Here is a 22,267-nt window from a genome sequence, read left to right on the forward strand (position 1 = left end):
TTTCCAGTCTCGCTAATTTTAACTCATTAGATTGAACAGACAACCCTACTACCTACTTTTCAAAGAAGTTTGAAGCTTCAACTTTCTGTCCAACTCTTGCTCCACATCTTAATCTTACTTGATTCCTCTATATATCAGTGGAAGATATAACCCTCCCTAAATACAAGACTATATTTTTGTTCCAGAGTTTTGGATTTAATTTCTTTCTGCCTCCTTGGAAACTTATTCCATTAATAATAGCCCTTGCCTCTATGTTTCTCTCTGTATCCTTTCTCTCTTTTTTCTTTCTCCACTCAGCTTACAAAAAGGGACAATTCTTTCTCCCCTTTCTCTCAAATCACTTCCCATCTCACATACTTATTTCCTCCTCTGTCCACTCCCATTTTTCTGATTTGTCTTTGCAACCAAGCTTACTCATCCTCCTTTAAGTCTCATCTACTCTTCAACCTGGCAAACAGGTCTTCCTACCCCAATGGGCCCTCATAAGGGTTCTCACAAAGTCACCAATGACCAACCTAACAAACCCAAAGGATCCATAACTTTATGTACTTTATCAATCCTTTTTAAAGCTAAACTAGGATTCTTTTTCTTTTTTTTTACCTTTTTCTTCCTCTGCTTAAATGTTAGTATTCCACAGAACTGTTCTCTAATTTCTTCTTCTCTTACTGTTCATACTTTCCAATGATATTGTAATTCATACCACTAATTCCAAAATCTGTATCCCAGGGCCAGTTTCCAAGTTCTTGAGCCATATTTCCAATTCCTACTAGTTCACGTCAACTTGGATTTATCACACATTTCAACCTTGAGTCATCAATCATCTTCTCACCTTCAAACGTACTCCTTCTCTAGTATTCCTTTAATAAATGATGTCATCAGTAATTTAACTTCCCAAGCCAAAAACCAGAATATTATCCTTTATTACTCCTTCACCCAGTAACATCTAGTAACCAAATCTGTCCCTCTCCACTTCATTCTCAGAAAAGTACCTAAGTTCTGTACCTCCCACTCTCCATCATTTTTTCATGCCACAGTTTACAGTAATAGCTGTTCAACTGTTTGTGCTTTAACTGTGCTTGCTTCCAATTTATCCTCCATTCTGCTGCCACAGACATTTTAAAAACACAAATATAATGTCATTTCTCTATTTAAAGTTCTAATATCACATAACAGAACATAAATGCCTTATATTTAAAGTTTTTTAAAGTGTTTATTCACCTTAGTTTATCATTATAGTAACTTTCCCCACCTTTTTCTTTATTTAGCTAACGGGGAAACCAACACTCAGAGAGGTTACCTAACTTACTAAGATCACACAATACTACTGAGTATGCAGAGTTTGTTTTCAGTATGTACTCTCTAGTTTTCAGACTCTGAAGTTCAATGCTCTACTATATTAAACTTAATTTTAAATCTCCTTTATTTAACAAAGACCTAAATATGTAAGATACCTAGTAAAATCATACATCATATTCCCTGGTTCTCTTTATAAAATAGGATAGCATAATATTATTATCAAATAATAAACGAGAACTGAAATAACTAAAAATGCACAGTCTAGCAATTTTTATCCATTTTACTTACAAAGAAAATAAGTATTTTCAAAGTGGGGAATCTTTGGTATATGTTAAATCTTTGTCTATCAGGAACTTAGTAGTAAAGCCTAAGTGTTCACTCTATGCCAACATGAGAGTCGTTTTCACCTCAATTAAGACTATACAAAAAAATAAACACTATCTTTAGGAGTTTTTCTACAGCTGTGGTAAACAATACATTGTGGATGAAATTTTTCCATATCCAACCTCAATTTTTCATGATGATTTTTGCTTATAACTTTTCTAACCTGCTGAAATCAGATGAGTAGCTATGAATTCTAAACTTACTGTAGAAAAAATACTAGACCAAAATTCTTTTTCTGACATTACTTGCTGTGAGGTCTTAGTTACTCAACACTGAAACCTTTGGAATGCTCATCTTAGAAACAGAAATTCATTCATTCAAAAATATTTACTGGAGATGTACTATGTATATGCTATCCCATATGAACAGGTCGTTAGCAAAATAGGCAAGGTCCCTATGTTCATGGAATTCAGAGCCCAGTAGAAAGAGTATGTAATTAAGATATGTAGTAAAATAGTGTGGTAAGTGCTGTGAATGAAAAGTACAAAGAGCTATGAATAAAGAAAAACCTCCTTGAAAAAAGTAACATTTTGGCATATGAATAAAAATAATTTCAAGAAAAGTATGAAAATAAAACTATAAGCTTGTGCTAGGGCCAGAACAATGTAAGGAGTTTGGTAAATTGGAGGAACTTACTAAATGCAGTTGGAGTTTAAGACAAGGGGGAGGGGAATGCTAGATAAGTCCTTGTTGGGCGGGGAGGGCAGACTATGCAGTGCCTTCAAGGTAATGATAAGGATTTAATCCTAAACACAATGAAAAGCCATTGAAAGCGTTTTAGAAGGGAAGAAATATGATCTGATTTACATTTCATGAAGGCCTCCAGGATATTTCACAGGATTCCTGAGAGGATCAAATACATGTGAAATGATTAATAAGTCAAAAACTTACATAAAATCATGTTATGAATACTTTAAAAAGTCTAAATTATATGGTGCTAAATATTCTGAAGTCATCAAGAAAGATAATTTGTATTGTGGTCTGTAAAGAATAATTTTTCAATGGCTCAAGAGTCTGTGTCAATTTTAGTACCCCAAATAAATCTGAGTTAATTTTAAGACAGTCTTCAAATACAGAAAAGCTACATTAAGAACTAAAAAGGCCAGATTTTCTTTTTATTTCCTTTCCTTTTCTTTTTTTTTATTTGTACTGGTGGTAGGGGAAAGATATAGGAGTTTCAAAAGTTGTTTAGCGTTTGTACACACACTGGAAGAAAATTTAAGAAAATACATAGGGGCCAATAAATGATTCATAAATAGTTCTACCAGGGAAATGAGGAAATCCCAATAGCATTTAGGAAACCATAGTGCTAGTGAATGTAAATGCATAGTCCCTTTTTTTTTCTTTTGATTAGTGTATGTTTATGCTGACAACTTTCAGATAAGCGGTTTCTGCTTAATTGCCTAATACTGACATGTTATTTTTTTATCCGACCTTTTTCTCTGCAAAGTAGACATAAGAGTCATTCTTTTACAACTAAGAAAATACACAAAAATCGCAGCCTAGCTCAACATACCACACTTAATCTCAGAACAATATGTATAACTATCTTGTGTAAAATTAATAACATAAACAATTCTGGATGTTAATTTGCTCAATGATTAATCCTCTTGTTTAATGAAATATTGTTTAAATTACATTAAATACCAATTGCATAAACCATTTTTAATACCAAGAGATATTGTTAGTATCTAGTAGTTTAAATCATTATAAACCAGATATTTCACTGATTTTTTTTAAGTACCACAAACTAAAACTCAGAATGTCACTGCTGCAAACTTAACCAAAAAGCTATGAAGTTCTTTTAAATAAACAAATGGCTTCGTTAATCATCCCTTTATATCTTAAAAATATAAATATCTTTATATTTCAACAATTTCCAACTATTTTCTGCTCTGTACAAATTCATCTGTTAGCATAACTCATTTTTATGACCTCTTGTTACATCTAAACTAAGAGACAAACAAGGAACTCAAGAAAGTGGACTAGTAAGGTTGTGAAAATGGCAAGAAAACTCACGGAATCAGAGTAGATTTTGCAAATCATCTACTGGATAATGAACTTGTATCTAGAATACATAAAGAACTCTTAAAACTCAATAAAGAGAAATAACAAAATTTAAAAACTGGCAAAGGATCTAGACAGACATTTTGCCAAACAAGATGAACAAATGGCCAATAAGCATATATGAAAAGATGTGTAACATCATTAGCCATTAGGGAAATGCAAATCAAAACAACAAGATACTTCATATCCACTAAGATGGCTATAACGAAAAAAAGAGATAATAACAAATGCTGACAAGGATGTGGAGAAATCAGAACCCTAATGCACTGCTGGTGGCAACATAAAATGGTGCAGGAAAAGGGTTTATCAGCTCCTCGAAAAATTTACCATAGGGATCCAGCAATTCCACTTCTAGGTATACACCCAAGAGAAACGAAAACTTATGTCCACGCAAAAACCTGCACACAAATGTTCACAGCAAGTTTTATTAGTAACGGCTAAAAAGTATAAACAGTTCATGTCCATCAACTAATTAAGGAATAAATTCAATGAGTTATGTCTGTACAATGTAATATAACTTGGCAATAAAAAGTGAAATACTGATGCATACTACAATATGGATGAACCTAAAAATCACTATGTTGAGTGCATGAAGCCAGACACAAAAGTCACATGTACTATGATTCCATGTATACGAAATACCCAGAATAGGCAAATCTATGAAACAGAAAGTAGATCAGTAGCTGCCTAGTACAGGGGAAGGTGGAGAGAAATTGGAGGATTAGTAGGTATGGGGTTTCTTTTAGGGATGATAAAAATATTCCAAAGTTGATTTTGATGATGGTTGCACGACTCTGTGAATATAACTAAACCCGATGAATTGTACACATTAAGTGGGTGAATTGTATGATATGTGAATTATAACACAATAAAGTTGTTATATTTTAAGGGAGGGGGGAGAGGGAGTGGAAGGGTCATGGATCTAGATGGAATTATTAGGAATGATTTTATAGAGACTGGTTTTGAGTTAGGTTTTGAAGTAAGTGAAAGTCAGGAATTAGTAAAATGTACCCGAAATAATATGAATGATGTGTAAAGCCTTGTAAGGCAGGAATAAGAAAATAATTTGCAGGCAATGGCAACCACCATCTGTATCAAAGCAGAGCTATATTAGAAATGAGACATTCTAAGACTAGAATGCTAAACTAAGGAGACACAGAAATTTCTATAGGTTCCTCATATGGATAGCAGATGAACATGGTGTTTTACTAATGTGACAAAGCTGTCACTTCTTGATTTTAATACTTCCAAGTATTTGTCCCTCCAAAAGCTGCTTCCATAATGTGGCTATCACTCAAAGGCAGTCAGTACAGTTTAAAATACAGGCTTTTAGAGTTGACTAAGAATCTTTGCTCTACTACTGTCCGAATGCATGCCCATGTGCACTTAACTCTGTACCCCAGTTTCTTTAACTGTAAAATGAGAATTCTCACTCACTTCCTACATGTCAAAAGCTCTTAGCATAGTAAATGAGCGGTAACCACAGCCAAAACTACATGGTACATATAACTACTTAGCTATACCTCTTCTGACAATCAAACATTTCTCTAGCTTAAAATCCATTTAAATTTATGAATATAAATTTTCCATCTATATCAAAAATAAATCTGATTAAATGGTTATACTCTGTCAAGCTGTTAAAACATATTGTTAAATAATATAAAACAATACAAATTACTGGGTCTCTTTTCACCTTTTTCATTCTTTTTCTCTTTTAATTTATTATTATTTTTATTATGGTGATATTGGTTAACAAAATCCAGTAAGCTTCAAGTGTACAATTCCCCATATCATTCTTGATCTTTTTGTTTTTTACTAAAGAAGCTTGATGCTCTTTTCACTCAAGTAATTTTGTCTCTAATGCTCCCAGGTTTTTAATTTAACTGACTCTAAAACTTGGAATAGGCCGCCCTCAGAGCCACTCTTGGACTTGCTTGTGAGAGACTTTGACTTCTTTTACAAAAGAAGTCCTTTCTACGGCTACTTCTGCTAACCAATTTTCCTTAACAGTAAAAAAGTATCCAATAGTGGAAGGAAGAGTTAGCATTCTTAAGTCTCCTCCTCATGGAGAAGAAAAAGTCGTCATTACCATTCTTTTCCTTTTGGAGAGCTATAAGGAAACCATGAAGAATCTTACTGATGGAAACAGTAAGTGTTCCTCATGTAATTACATAACACTAAACCAACAGAAGTTTTCTTTTATTACCATCTTACTTTCTTTACTACTTTATGAGGAGCCATTTTTGATTGTCCCCTCAGATACATCATTTTCATCTGTATCCACAACACTGAAAGAAACTCCACTCTCTTCTTTAAAGACTATATGGAGAAAGAATCTGGAGAAATGACTTCAAAGGCATAAATGTGAGATACAGAGTGTGTGAAATACAGTGGTAACTGAGGAATAACTAAAAGTATAAACTGAAATGACATTACTCAAGGAAGAAAAAAAACTAGCAACTGTTGAAAAATTCTAGATGGGGACCAAGGAATAATTTAATAGTTGAATAATTTAATGAAATACTATTTGAGCTATGTTTGATTAGTGATAGCATAAAACATTTTTAATACTAAGAAGATAGTGATATATCTAGTATTTTAAATTATAAATCAGGTACTTAAATTAGTTCTGAAATCATCAAATGTCTATAACAAGAGGTGAATAAGAACACTTACTTTAAAGGATGCATAAATAAAGCATTTAGAATAGTGGCTGGCACAGAGTAAGCAATCAATAAATGTTTACTAGTGGTGGTATTATCACTTGCAAACCACATACAAAACAACTGATTTAAGATTCCTTATGCATAAGAAAGGAACATAAACACATATTTTGATCCTTATTTTGAGGATCAAATCAGATAATGTATGCAAACATACTTCTCAACCTTATTCTATCTCCCTTCCAATAATACCTGATGTTTCAATTCACTTTTATCAAAATCATGACATTATTAAAGTGATTCTCAAAATAAAGAAAAATCACTCTAAATTCATGTAATAAAATGGATATATCTAATGACTAAGACTGAAAAACTGATTGTTCTATTAGCAGTGATGCAACTTGGACAGTCAGTTTTCAGGAAGTATTATAAAGGTATCAATACAATTATGTATCTTCCACTGTCTTAATTCAAATGTCTTTAGACTGAAATTTTACTAAAAGAGTTATTTCTGAAAAAAGAATCAGTTGGTAAACCTGGAACATAACATACCAATCATGTTTTACATTTTCTAAGCTAGGTTATTCCTATGGATTCATGAAGAGAGGCTTATGTAATTTTAGCTTACTGTAATCCAGCATTTTAAAAATACACGTAAAGTACTAAAACAAAATATCCTACAAGCTCTTACTATCTGCTTGATGTGTTATTTCTATAAAACTATATGAGAAGAAGCCATTTGGCCCTTAACAAAAGTTTATGATTACTGATAAACAATTAAAATCCAAAATCTCAATAATAAATGACTCCAGTTTCTTTTGTTTAATGTACTTTTGGATCGAAATACATATTCAGTTAGTTACCTACTAATTTTTAAACATTTTAATTTCCAGAAACAAGTTATTAAGATTTTTTACACATTCTATCATATCTTAAAAGTCACAAGAGACAAGTGGGGGATAAAATGGTAGAATTGTGCCACTAAAATAAGCTCCATTTAAAGATTTTAAAAATGTCAATTTTTTTTCTTTTTAAAGTGAAACTTTTAAAAATGTATCTTTAAAATAAAAGGCAGTGTAGTACAGTGATTTTAAGAACTGAATTAAAGTCCCAGACTACCTGGGTTCAAATCCCAGATATACTACAGTGTGAACACCTCTCTGAGCCTAGGATTCCTATTCTGTTAAGTGTGAATTATAACTTTCTAGTGCCCTAAAATTGTGGTGATAATAAATTGATATATGTTAGTACTTAAAACAGCACCCTAGCACAATGTTTTTAAATGAAATGTTATAGGTTTTTTTTCTTATTTTATATATATATATATATATATATATATATATATATATGCGCAAGCATAATTAATAGTTGTCACAAAACTATCTGGTAAAAAGACCATTTATTTAACACCTTATATGTGTTAATGGGGAAAATGGTATGATTTAGAAAAAAGTAAAGCCTGAATGTCACTAAATAGACAAATAAAATCACTGACTAAAGATCTGAATCATCTTGGCCAAACAATGTACACTAATCTTGGATTCACTAATGCTCAGAAGCGATTTAAAAACGTATTAAAAAGCTTAAATTAGAAAAAAAAATGCTTTTCTAGATTTTAAGTAACTAAAATGTGAAAATATGCTTTAATGTCACTACTTCTGTCTTTATTTTTACCAATTTGCCAACCCTAAAAAATAGTTTTGCTTTCTGGTTTCAGTTCCTGAAAATGATGTAATTTTATGTTAGTGGTAAAAACTTTGGCATAACTAAAATTAATTATAACAGAATAGTAATATATAAGGTTATTTTCTGTTAGTGTGAATGAAAGTTGTACAAACATAAGGGACTATATAAAATAAGGCCTCAAAGATTTCTAAGTAAAAGAGTAGGTGTGGAAGGAAAGCTCTAAAACTGAAATCGATGTCTCCTCTTGAAAAAAAACTCATTGATCTGATGGACTGACTATTCCTTGGCAATTTATTGGAACAAAAATACCATACACATTTTAAATGACTGTAAATACAAATTAAGTTACTCTCCAAAGTTACCTTAAACCTACTGAGTTATTAGAGTTTATAAAAAAAAATGATATATTAAATTTAATTTGTGAAGTTGTGTTACCATTGAACATACTCGCACTTAAATTAATAAAAATATTTGGCAAATGAACAAATTTTAATAAAAATGAGGAAATAAAGCAGAGGTTTTGATGATTTGTAGTTATGTTTATTTCCTCATAATAGGGCTATTTTAAAAGCAATCTCCAAAGAAAGTATTTCATAAACCACAACTTGTCTAAAACTCATTTAATTACCACCCCCTTAACAAGGTTCCTCCATCCCTAATATACTTACATGTAATGTACTTTAAACAAATTTTCCTTTTGTCTCATCAGGAGAAACCATCATGTATCTGAAGATTAAGTTATCTCTCATTCATCCTAAGCTAAACAATTCTAGTTCCTTTATCCTTTTCTTATAGTTCCTAAATTCTAACAATCTTGTTCATGGTTTTCTGAATCTCTCCTTGGAGCTGAAACACAGATCAAGAAACAGCATTATAAGACTAGTACTTTACTCTTTCTAGTGTAGATCAGTGTTACTTTCATACTTCACCTTTTTAAGAGATATAACTCTCTTGCATCAATTTTGACCTTTTCATCAGTATAAAGTCTAGTACCAAACATATCATATAGTTCCTAATCTCAGACATGTGTGACTTATTTTCATCTCTAGAAAGTCAGTTTGCAGATAAAAATCATTCATTATTTACAAATAAACAGAAAATCTAGCATCCATGCCAAATCAAATCTTTACCCTTGCCCAGGTGTTAATAGTTAAGTTACCAGACTACTACAAGATAGTCATTATCTGCAAAGTGCTCACAACCTAATTAATGAAATGTATTCATTTTAATACATGTGACTATAACATCAAACATCAGTACTAAACTTTCAAGAATAAACTTATGGTAAACTACCGTTTTTTAATAGTCCAATCCATTTTCCAAAATGGTTTTAAACGTATACCAAGACAATGTTCTGTTTGCATATGGCCCATTTGAACCAAAAAAAAAACAGAATTTACTGCAATATCCATAAATGACTGATCCAAAGATTTTTTAAAAATAGTTAAAAAGAGAAGTAACTTTTTAATGAATTAAAAACTTAATTTTTAGTGAGTTCAAAAAACATGAGCCCAAGTAACTAAACTATTAAATATCTTTAACAGTTCTATACTTGTGAATATTATCAAATTTGTACTTATCAAATTATTCTCTTTAAAACTCTGAATAAAACTTTTTGCTCTACATTATTTCCTTTTTTGACAGGTTTCTTCTGTTAACTGAAAGTAAACTGGCTCACATATAAACAAACTAGTCTCTACGACTTCTCAGTCCCATCTTGCTCCTACATTTTTTTTTTTCCTTAAAATAAGCAGGAAAATCAATGTAAGGATGAAAATTCTGGTATTACCTAAATATCTGGGCTTCAGTCTCTTTCTTTAAAATGAAAGCATTGAAATGACTCAAATTTATGGACTTCCTGTATTAACTCTTTAAAATTATTTACAGCAACCTTGTCAAAACACAAAAATGCTTTCATTGGAAAAATACTAAAGTTTAATGCCCACAATAAGTATATTGCTCCTATCATCCAGTAGTGTCAACGATACCAAGTATTATTCATTATACCAAAAATATAACATTAAAGAGAATATTCATATAAATAACATACATATTTTAACTTAAAGATTTGTTACAGAAATTCACAATTATCTTTTATGAGTTGGTAACAGGCTAGGTGAATTAACAATTTTTAAGTGTTCTTTAACAAACAATTGGAAGCAAGGATTGATTTCATTTATAACAATCCAAAGGCCAAAGCAAACATCAGTGTCCCAGGAAATGTCCAATTTCTCCACAATAATAAACATCTTAGGAACGCTCTTATACGAACAATAACAATTATTAGATCGTTCACATTTTTTGCTCTAATGCAACAAGTATATGTTTACACTCTTAGAGATTACCATGTAAACATAATATGTAGCCTAACAAAGTAAAAAAAAAAGTACGATTTAGATCAAAGTACTTAAATTCAAGTCCCAAGTCTGCCATGTATCTACTAGCTTACATAAAAATGATCCTAACACCATGGCATTTTATTAGAAGCAAATGGCAGTGATAAGAAGGTAACTGAAATTTAACATTATCTCACAAACAGAAAATCTCTTAGAATACTTCAGTGAATCAAGATAAACCCCTATAATGAAATTATTGTTGTCCATTTCACAGATGAAGATACTAAAGCGCAATGATTTAAATTAACTTTCCTCAAAGTCATACTGCAAGTTAAGTGGTGGAAATGGTGACTTAATTCAGGTCTAAATCTTATGCTCCTTCCACTCACTCATACTGGAGTACAGGAAAAAACACTGTAAATTATATACAACTGTTATGCTGACCATGGGAAATAAAAATAATGTTTATTACAAAAAGAGGCACGTTATCTTTTCTAATAAACATGGCACTTTATATTACACATTCATATACTAAAGTTATTCTGGATACCACTTGATATGGCCAACGAGTATTAAAATATCCACATCACTATATTAAATATACCCTTTCGTATTTTATAAGTTTGTATATCAGCAAGTGACTTAAACCTCAAGTGGACTTATCGACTTCTTGCAGGCCTACGTTATCCTTCAAACAGGAGGGAAGGCGGGCACTTCTAAGAAACGCTGCCGGTTTCTACCAAGCCTCTACTAAAGCACAAGACCACGTGGTATTTCTCACAAGCCTAAGGTTCTCTACTCCTTCCTCTCCCTCCTTCCGACAAGGAACTAAGGTTTCCTTCTCTTAAGTGGCTCCCTGACACACGCCACCTGTACAGTACAAACCACAAACATCCTGCTGCCTTCCTCCCGGAAAAATACAAGAATCAGAATAATAGGAAACTTGGATGCCGACAATGCCGGGAAAGGAAATGACTGGAGAAGTAAATAGGGTGAGATAGTGATAAGCTGCGGGACCACGACCTGTCAAACATTAAGAAATTCACGCAGAACGACTGTAACCTAACGTTCGGGAAGGCCTGAGGTGGGAGCGGCACTATGGGAGGAAGGAAGACGAAAAGAACTATGCGAGTCGCCGCCGCCGCTCTCCACAAGGCTCCCAGCCTGTCCCGACCAGCCACGAACTCTGGCCCTCATCTCGGGTCCAGTCTTTGCTCCAACATTTCCGGAGCGGCCAAAATCCCGCTGCCCGGGGCGGTCGTCGCCGGACCTGCCCGCACCTGTCACCAGCGAAAGACACCAGCCCGCAGCTCCCGCCCAGTTCTCCACCAACCTCCGGCAACCGCGGCCACCTCAACCCCTTTCCCTCACCAGGTGTCCCCTTTCCGGAGCGAGGTTTTGAGCAGCGTCGCGATGTCAGACCGCTGGATGTCCAGATCCGCCGCTCCTCCTTCCGCCATCTTCTTCCACTAGCGGTAGCGGAGGCGGCAGCGACGGCGGCGGCGGCGGCACGCCCCAGAGCATTGTGGGAACGGCGTTTCGCGGCCCCTCCCAGTCGGCGGGTCGAAACCAAAGGAGACGTAAGGGGGGGGGGGGGGGGCGGTTGCGCCTAAGCGTTGGCCCTGGGGAGGATTGAGTGCACTGCTGTGGTCTACTGCCCCCCACCGGTCCCCGGTCCTCCAGCATCTCGCCTTGGCCTCCTCCGGCCCCGGGACCACCTGGTTTTAACTGTTCTCTGTGGATCCTCGGTCCTCTCTCGCTTGAGAGGTGCTACCGCCTCGTGCGTCCTCGACTTTTGCCTTTTCCTCCCGCTTTCCCACAGACACCTGAAAAACCATATTTGCGCATTCACTCATGCTCGAGGGAAGGGTACGGCGGGGTTGGGGGTGTGGAAACGGCTAAGATACAGCAGAAATTTTAACAGTTCCGTGACTAGCCTTTCGTTGCCAGTCACAGAACCCAAGCTCTGTTTGGCCCGAACAAAGAACAAGCCGAAACAGAACGCTTAGCCGCAAAGCCCTTCCTGGGTTGCTTCCTGCGCTCCTGCTGTAGGTGGAGAGCTTTTATAGGCTCTTTGTGACGCCTCCCCAGACACACCCAGACGGCTAAAGATGCAGTGAAAAACAAGTTCCAGTTTCTCTGTGAACATGGTGTAAAATTTGTATGGAATAATGCGAGGTATCAAAAGGGAAGAAAACTTGCAAGAAACCCTCTCTCCTGGATATCATAAAGTAACATTTTATTAGCCACGTCTTCCCTTGGTGTGTTACCTGAGACTATATAATATCAGCTTTTATTTTAAGCCAGTTATTACAAATGGGGAAATTGAGTCTCTCAAAAATAAAAAGCCAACGTTGCAAAGTAGAGAGGCAAGCTTATAGCCCAAGTTCCAAAGCCCACGTGCTGATGATTATCAGCTATAGCACACTCATTACTTAATGAAATTCCTAACTGAAACATAAACTAGGCTGCGCTGAATCCATCTTTTTGTTTTTAAATCTCGCTACATCTGGTGGCTAGCACAGTGCTACCTAACATAAGAACAACCTAAATATATGTTTAATAAAAATTGTGGCAAAACTAGGTATTTCCAAGCATGATGATGTATACTATGACAAAGATTTTACTTTAAGATAACGTAAATTATATAAGAAGTCTACAAGATGGATAAGAATTCCTGCATGATCTCTTTTGTTTCCTTATTTTTAATGTCTACATTAACTTATTTGGTGGGAATGCAGTAAAGGTGGGTGTAATTATGCTAGTAAGAATACTGGATTCTTTCAAATTAAAGTAGTATATATTAGCATTACGATTTGTGTATATCAGCATCATGATTGCTTATTTCTTCATAATAATACTATTTCCCATTATCCTATCATCCTTAATTTGAGTCTGAAAACATTCCAGTTAGTACTTTTTCTTATTTATTTTTATTTTGACAGGTTAAAAAAGTAGAGTTTCTTTAACTGTAAGTACCATGAAAGTGTCACATTTTCTCCCTTTTTCAGCCAATCTCTCAAAGGGAGCAAAGTAATTTTCCAAAGGCAGGCAACAAGACGTGGGAAGAATACTGGAGTTAAATGAATATGAGTTCAAACCTCAACTCAACCTAGCTGCAAAGTATTTAACTTATTTCGATCATAAAATTGGACATAGTAATACCTACCTTAAGGATTTTTATGAAGATCAAATTAAACAATGTGTATTTATTGCCTGGAACATAATGTTATGGATTAAAGTTTACTGGTGACAGGATGAATTGTATAGTGTATAAATTATATCTCAAAGCTGTTGAAAAAAAATCATTACAGACTTTGAAAGCAAAACCATGCTATCATTTTATAAACATCACATAATTGAGAGGCAATGCCTCAGGCACACTCTGCTGTTCAGTTTTCTTTCAAGAAAATGCATTTTTGAAATATTGAAGCCTATATCCATGAAGCAAAGTAAAATATTTCATTTGTACCATGTTCAAGGCAACGAATTAACTAGATATAGATGTGCAAGTTCAATGTCAGTTTGGATTATACATCAGATTTATAAGGTCATTTTGTATACCTAACTAGTTGCCTTCAGAGTCAGGAAAGAAATAATAGTTATAGTATTTTATTTAACAAGCACTTAGAGAGTACCAAGCCCTCTTCTAAACAAAGTATTAACTCAACCGTCATAGCAACCCTATGAAGTATTATTATTATTGTCATTCTGTAGGTGACGGAACCTGAATTTGACACCAAACAGTCTAGCTACAGAATCTAGACGTTTTGAGTAAGTTCTTTTTTTTTTCCTACTGACCTTTATGATCTTGATTATAGCAATCAACTTTCTAATGATCTAGTTTTGGGAAATTCTGCTTTTTTGACTTATGCTTCTTCGACTCAATTATGAAGAGAAATAAGATATTGTTCATAAATACTAAATTGGTTAAGGTTCACACCTCTACTGAATAAGTAAATAATTAATGCAAAATGTTACTTTCCCTTGATTCACACAGATAACTGAATATAAGCCAGGGTTATATCTGCTTATTTGGAATAAGTGTCTTCATTGATGCTTGCCTTAGTTAACTTTGTAAGAACGTACTATTTGCTTGGTGATTGTCATTAACTTCTCAGACTCTCTGCGCCTTTCTTGATTGTCAAAAACTTAACTTCTAGCCTTATGAAGGGAAAAGAAGCATACTGAATACTTAAGAAATTAGGCTTGGTACGAACAAAGTGCACCTTATATAGAGGTAGAGTAGTTTTTGAAATTAGATACTATAGGAGGGATTTCTTGATCTTCCACATAATTCCCCTCTCTGCTCAGTGATTTTAAATGATCCCTTTTCAGAAAGGTTCTTGTACTCAACAATTAAGAGATAGGACTTCAAATGTAAACACTCCAAAGACAGAGTAAGGCTTAAAACTAAGATATCAAATGAGAACCGGTTTTTAGCCTGGGATGGGCCAGGGAAAGAAGAAAAAAGCACTGCATTGTTTAATAAAGCTGAATGGAAGAAAGTACAAAGGAAAATTCCAACACAAGCTTTGCCTACCTCACAATTTTGTTTGGTGCTGGTTACATGAGCCTAAGGAAAAATCTGCCAGAAAGAGCACATACCCTGAAAGAAAAATGATTGATGACCTAGCTGTCTATTTCTCAACTCTTTCTAACTTTGGTCTTCAGACACCAGTTTCACTTTTTGCTTTCACCTTATGCTTCCTCTATAGTTATTCCTTTTGATAACCTCTTCACTCCACCCCACCCCCCGATTTCATTCACCACTCTAAACCCTTCATTCTTTTCTCTTTTGTAATTTTATAAGTCCCTTCTCCCTTTACTAGCTTTCTGAACAGCTAAAAGGCAGTGGAAAGGTGGAGGATTAGTACAAAAACCAAAACAGCAAGTGTTTAACTTGTTAATGATATTTTGAAACTTGAGATATCAATAAAAATTTTAAGTGCCACAATGCAGTTTTTAAAACTTAAAAAAAAAAATCCAAAGCCTTTTAATTTCAGACAAATGTTAGATCCTGATAAAGAGAAGGAAAAAGTAGTGAAATGAATACAGTGTCTTGTATAAGGGAGAGTATACTTGGATTTTGACTCTGGCTCAGTGCCACTAACTAGCTGTGTAACCATGGCCAAGTTATTTAATCTCTGTGAGCATTAGCGTTCTCATGATAAAATACGGTGATCAGACTCTTTCAGGGCTGAAATTCAAATGCCTGCAAGGGTTATAGTTAATGTAAATGGGTGAAGAAAATCTGTTGTAAAATAGTAAGGAGCATGGTACGGGCATTAAAAAAAAAAACAGATAAATTCATCAATGGAACAGAATAGAGAGCCCAGGAATAAATCCACGCCTATATGCTCACTTAATATATGACAAAGAAGGTAAGAATATACAATGGGGGTAAAGACAGTCTCTTTAATAATTGGTGTTGGGAAAATTGGACAGATACATGCAAAAAAGAAAGAAAGAAAGAAAGAAAGAAAGAAAGAAAGAAAGAAAGAAAGAAAGAAAGAAAGAAAGAAAGAAAGAAACTGGACCATTTTCTTAAACTGTATACAAGAATAGACTCAAAATGGATTAAAGACTTAAATGTAAGACCCAAAACCATAAAACTTCTAGAAAAAAACATAGGCATAAACTTTCTGATATTGCTAACAGTAATTTCTTTTCAGAGACATCTCCTCAGGCAAGAGAAACAAAAGAAAAAATAAACAAATAGGGATACATCAAACTAAAAAGTTTTTGTACAGCAAAGGAAACTGTCAAAATAAAAAGACAACTGAGTCAATGAGAGAAGATATTTGCTTATGATACATCTGATAAGAGGTTAATATACAAACTATATAAATATATAAAGGATTCATACAACTTAATGAAAAAAACAAACAATCCAACTAAAAAATGGGCAGAAGACCTGAACAGATATTTCTCCAAAGAGGAAATACAGAGGGCTAACAGATATATGAAAAGATGCTCAAGGTCACTAATAACCAGAGAAACGCAAATTAAAACCACAATGAGATATCACTTCATATCTGTCAGAATGGCTATCATCAATAAATCAAAGAACAAGTGTTGGTGAGGATGTGGAGAAAAGGGAGCTCTCATACACTTTTGGTGGGATTGCAAATTGATACAGCCACTATGAATGACAGTATGTAGGTTTCTCAAAAAATTGTTAAGAAATATACCTTTTGACCCGGCAATTGCACTTCTGGATATTTATCCAAAGAAAACCAAAACAATAATCATAAAGATCTATGCACTCCTATGTTCATGGCAGCACAATTTACAATAGCTAAGATATGGAAGCAACCTAAATGCCCATCAATAGCTGATTGGATAAAGAAGTTATGATACATATATACAATGGAATATTACGCAGCCATTTAAAAAAGTGAAATTCTACCGTTTGCAATGACATGGATGGACTTAGAGGTTATTATGCTGAGTGAAATAAGCCAGACGGAAAGATAAATACCATATGATTTCACTTATATGCAGAATCTAAGGAGCACAAAGAACAAACGAATCAAAAACAGACTCATAAATATAGAGGACAATTTGGGGAGGGAGAGCTGGGGGACTGGGAGAATGGGGTGAAGGGTTAAAGGAGTACAAATTAGTAGTTGATTGATGGTCATGGGGATGTGGAGCACAGCAAAGAGAATGCAGTTAGCATTAATGTAATAGCTAGGTAGAGAGCCAGAGGAGAGAAAAAAGCAATTAGGGGGATCATTTATAAACTATATAAATGTCTAACCAGTGTACTATATACTGAAACTAATAAAAATTTTTAAAAGATAATAAGGAATTATGGGGACTTGCATGAACTGTCTGCCTGAACAAAAGTTACTTATATTAAAAAAGTTAGAACAAAATATTTTTTACCTGAAATGTGTGGAAAGTTTTATTTTAACATTGGCATGAAATTCTCAAATTGATTAATCTGAGTCACTATATTTTCTTTTTTGGAAGCACACAAAATGCTATGAAAGCTGACACTATACTGAAGGTTGATGCCAGTCTTCTCTATAGTAGATACTCACTAAATGGTAATAGAACTAAACTGCATTGAATCAATCAATAAATCAAATAGTCTTATAGGTCTAGAATTATAGCAAAAAAAAAAAAAAATGGTGGGAAACTTTTCCAAGAAAGAGTTGGGTATCCTGTCCAACCAAGAGTGGTATAGAGCAAATCAAGATGGATAATAAGGAAAATCTGCATGTTTTATATTTTCTTTATTTATTATTTACATTTATTGACAGATTTCAAGATTGAATATGTTATTTATATTCATTGATGGATTTCAAAGTTGATTAAGAACCAGTTCACAAAAAAAAAAAAAAAGAAAGAAAGAAAGAAAAGAAAAATGTTGAGTAGCCCCTGGGTTCTTTCCCAAGCTTCATAATAATTAGTGGACTTTAGAAAGCTAAATCATTTCAAACATGCTGATCTTTAGTTTTAAAAGACAAGTTAATTTAAACAAAATATTGATCTTAACTTTATATACTTGACCATTTTTACTTATATTAGTTTCATGCAGGAATTTAAAAATGTCTTCTTTATGTTCAGGGATCTTGGAAATTTACACATCAAAGTGAGAGAGTCCTGTAATGATCCGGCGATTCTGCAACTATATAGATTTGAGAGAGATAAAGTTTGTTTTCTCCCAAGAGGACTGAATTATTCAGATTTCTTATTTGGACTATCCTTCTCTTCATTTTGGCTTAGACAGCAAAAAGATTTAAACTGCTTACAAAGAGTTTTAGAACAATAGCAGGGCTTAAAGAATATCTTTAAGTTCCAGAAGTGATGTAAACATTAAATGAGACATTTTTCATGCAGTTGCCCTCCAGTTATCTCTCAGCAATAGGGCATTATACATTCTATTAAGTTCTGATAGAAGATATCAACAATGAAGATAAAACAAGTCTAGTGATTTTATAAAAATATTTACTGTTAATTTTTTTGTTAGCCAGTATGCTTCTTTTTAGGTCCTTTTGAACTATGTCAATCACGGAATTGTAAAATTACTAGTGGCCCGAGGATACTATGTACTATATAGGACCTGATTTGTATGGCATGAGGGATTAATAATAAAACCCCTCTATCTATAATTTAAATTACTTAATGTTTATGAAAATGTAATGAAAATGTAATGAGATTATACATTTTAGAATCAGAAAAACCAACCTTTGAATGCCCCACTCTGCAGCTTGCTTGTTCTGTGATACTGGAAACTTTAGTTTCCTCATCTTTAAAATGGGAATAATAGACTTATTTCATAGGATTCAGTCAAAAAAGAATGAAAAAATGAATGTGAAACTCATAAAAGAGCTCAATATATAGTTGCAACCCTCTAGTATTATTTAACCTCAATAAATTAAATAAACAAACTCTTGTATAGTTCTCACATACATAACTGGCATCACTTCATCTAGGTTTTTTTTTTTGTAATAATTATAATTTCTTCAATGATGCTGGCTTGTATCAGCAGGTCGATTACATATTCAACAATTTCTCCTATTTGACGTGTTCACATTAATCATTTATAGTCTATTGGGCTTCTTGTTTTTAGTATATAAATTGTATTTTAGTTAAAACACAATAAAACTAAGAATTGTGCATCCATTGAGTGATATTTTTAGCAAATGATGTCAAAGTAATTAATTTTTTTCTGTTAAAAGAGATGTGCTGCTAACATAAAAACACCTAGTGTACAATTTGTTGAGCTATGTTTAAATGTAAATATAATACAAATGTATTGTATAGCATATGGATTTTTATAATTAGAGATAATGTTTAAGCAGAGGCAATAAAATACCATACATATTTCTCTATGACAATTTAAATGTGTAATAATTTGTGGACTTTATATTGAAACCTTGTTAGCTTTATATTTTTAAGATCATAATCTTTATTACTGCATTTAGGGATTGCCATCTCAGAAAAAAATTATTATTAAAGGTTTATTTCATTTTGAAAACACTTAAAAAAGGAAAATATTCTCTTTTTTTTTGTAGGCTGCTGTCAAACTTAGTGTATATAGGAATCCTATACGGCAGCAGTACCCAACCTTTTGGCACCAGGACCTGTGTTATGAGAATCTAGAGCCTGATGATCTGAGGTGGAGCTGAGGTGGTGATGCTGGGGAGCAGCTGCAAATACAGAGGAAGGAAGCTTCATCTGCCAGCTAGGCCCGCAGCTCACCTGCTGTGCATCCTTGTTCCTAACAAGCCACAGGGCCCTGGGGTTGAGGGACTCCTGCTAAACAGGTTATGTAAAAATGGCACACTCTTGAGTATCTCCCAAATCAGAAAATCAGGGGGTCAGAACTAGGAACCTGCAGTGCTGGAAGGATCTTAGATGATTTTATGCAGTTAAGTAGTCCTTTGAGAAATCTTGACTTTTAGAGAGCAAGACCACATGTGTTTAAATGAAAGCATTGGTAAATATTCTTTTTTTCCCCTAACATTTTGTACTATAATGGTGGATACCCATATCTATCCTACCCCAAAATGAGCTTAAATGGTTTTTCCTTCCCGGACCTATGCCTTTCTTATGAGCACATGCCTAGGGAGCAGCTTAGGGACCCCTGGGATTGAAAACATGACTTATCTAAAAGGTACTGAAGGGTCCTATGTATTGTTTATAAAAATTAATTCTTTTGGACTCTCATATTTTGACAGGTAGGAAAGAATATAACATGAGGATCAAAGGAGTCTTGAACAAATAAACTTAGATAACACAGTGACTATGGCAATAAGAAGATTGTTTTTTAAATAGCTAAGAAAGATTAAATATGTAATTTAAATAATTTAATTATATATAATTAAAAATAAATAAAAGATTAAATATAATTAAGAGGAAAACAGCTATAAAAATGCTATTTAGAGTTGCATTTTTAACTGGAGACAGACAGAACTGAAGGCTTTTGGCTAGGTATAACTAAAATTTCCTATTTGGAAATTACTGCCAAATAATTTGGGAAGTCTCCTGTACTCATATATTTAAAATTGTAGTTGGATATTTTTCTGTTTAAGTCAGGGCTTTGGATTCATTACCCTGATATCTAATTCAGTCCTAAGAGTCTATAATAAGTACTGAGGAAAAAAGCTCTTATTCACTTTCCGTGCCTCTAATAGTAAAATACAAACTTTTGAAAGGACAAAGAAAATTAAAAATCAACTATTTGAGACTGAGAAGTAAATATTATTTAAACAATATTTAAAGTGGCTGATATACATGAAGGAGGCTCAAGGGAAGAACCTAAACAAGTGCTTGACTATTGAAATGGTAAATGAGGAGGAAACAGAATCTGTAAAAACATAAATTGTGGAATCAGAATCAAATGATCTTAGAACTCAGTGGACCAATAGCAGTGATCTAGTTTAATCTTTACCTTTTGGATGAACAATTTAATAATTAGAGAGGTCGTGACTTAGCAAGGTCATAAAGCTAGGAAAAGTAGAGTCACGACCAGCATCTAAATAACCTCTTATTTCATTGCTTTTGCTGTAATATCACACAGATTCAATAAGTCACTATAGTAATGATATTGAGCATTCTTAATGTAACATGATTGGCTACTAAATTGGAAACTATATTAACAATGCCATAAATCATAGTACTCCCTGTGGTAGAGACTGCTTACTGTCCTCAAGGGTATATTCCCCCTTTCTTCCATAGTAATGGAAGTTGAATACATGGCCACACAACAAACCACTATGGATTTTCTGAGTTGCTGTCATGCCACTCTGACCTGCAATACCACCTTTATCTTCACTGATGTTTTAATAAAGGGTGTTTGCAGTTACAACCTTAATTTGGCCTCTCCCCTGTGGTCATGTGTTACTGGCAGGAGCCTAGATTTACTTCTTCTCTGAAGATGAAATTTGGACATAAACAAATTATTTTTTCATTAGTTTCAAAGTTCCATTTTTAACCCTGCAAGTTTCAAAATTTCTGGACTCCATATTACTTCTCAACTCTTATTTGTAATCCAGGCAGTTCTTTTTGAGTTCACCTCTTTCTTATGCCATTTTAAATGCAGCTAGCAGCAGCCAGCTTTTTAACATTCTGCTTTGAAATCACCTCATTTGGTTTCACAAATTTATTAAGTACATGTTCTGCCTTTCATATTTTGTTGCTGGTAAAAATTTTCCAAATGTTTTGCCACTACATGACATTGCTACCATTTTCCCATTCTCCTATGAAAATTACGTCATTGCCTGCTGCCCATTCCCAAGGCCTGTGCAATATATTTTAGGGTTTTGTTACAGCAGCACTCCATTTAAATACTAAATTCTGTGTCAGTCAAATTTTTCTGCCTCTCAAAACACCCTAAATCCTAGTGGATACAATAAAATATACATATTTCGTACCCATGCATTTGTGGGTTGGCTGGAGTTTAACTTGGCAGAACTCAGCTGGTCTCCAAACTACAGGTTAGGTCCAAGTTGATCCACATATATTTCGTACTCCTCAAGACAGAAGCTAGTTGAGTCATGTTCTCATGTAGAAGGCACATCAAAAGACAAGCTCAACTATGCAAGCCCAGAATCAGTAGCAGAGAAGTATATTCCTCCTGAAAAATACCTCTAATCTATTATATTACTATTGTGCAAATAGAGAGATAGAGTATGGGAAATACAAAAGAACAATCAAGACATAGAGAAAGGACGACCCCCCTCATCTGTCCAGTTGACGTTTTGGAATAAAAGATCAACAACAATCAAAGAGATAATGCCTAAATATGTTTTCCAGAGTAAAAAAGTTTTCAGATTTAAAAATTAAAATGCATTTGAAGAGAACAAAACAAAGACA

At 33.9% G+C, this 22,267-nt stretch overlaps 2 protein-coding genes across 5 annotated transcripts in view; one reads left to right on the forward strand and one right to left on the reverse strand.

The window, feature by feature from the left end:
- The window catches only part of USP15 (ubiquitin specific peptidase 15), a 104,360-nt gene extending 92,407 nt beyond the window's left edge, over positions 1–11,953 (reverse strand). For 2 of the 4 annotated variants that reach the window (XM_016150747.2, XM_016150751.2), the window contains exon 1: positions 11,804–11,953. In XM_016150747.2, the coding sequence (XP_016006233.1) occupies positions 11,804–11,892 (89 nt within the window). In that variant the 5' untranslated portion in view covers positions 11,893–11,953. Of the gene's footprint in view, positions 1–8,764; positions 8,943–11,803 lie in introns of all 4 variants that reach the window. The other 2 variants (XM_016150748.2, XM_016150749.2) reach the window with 2 other exon arrangements.
- A 2,221-nt stretch (positions 11,954–14,174) lies between these two features.
- TAFA2 (TAFA chemokine like family member 2) overlaps positions 14,175–22,267 on the forward strand; it is a 422,074-nt gene continuing 413,981 nt past the window's right edge. The window contains exon 1 of the mRNA XM_016150757.2: positions 14,175–14,206. The gene's annotated coding sequence lies outside the window, so the exon portion shown is untranslated. The remainder of the gene's footprint in view (positions 14,207–22,267) is intronic.

The sequence above is a fragment of the Rousettus aegyptiacus genome, unplaced genomic scaffold (genome assembly GCF_014176215.1).
Source record: "Rousettus aegyptiacus isolate mRouAeg1 unplaced genomic scaffold, mRouAeg1.p scaffold_m13_p_2, whole genome shotgun sequence".
Classification (NCBI taxonomy): Eukaryota; Metazoa; Chordata; class Mammalia; order Chiroptera; family Pteropodidae; genus Rousettus; species Rousettus aegyptiacus.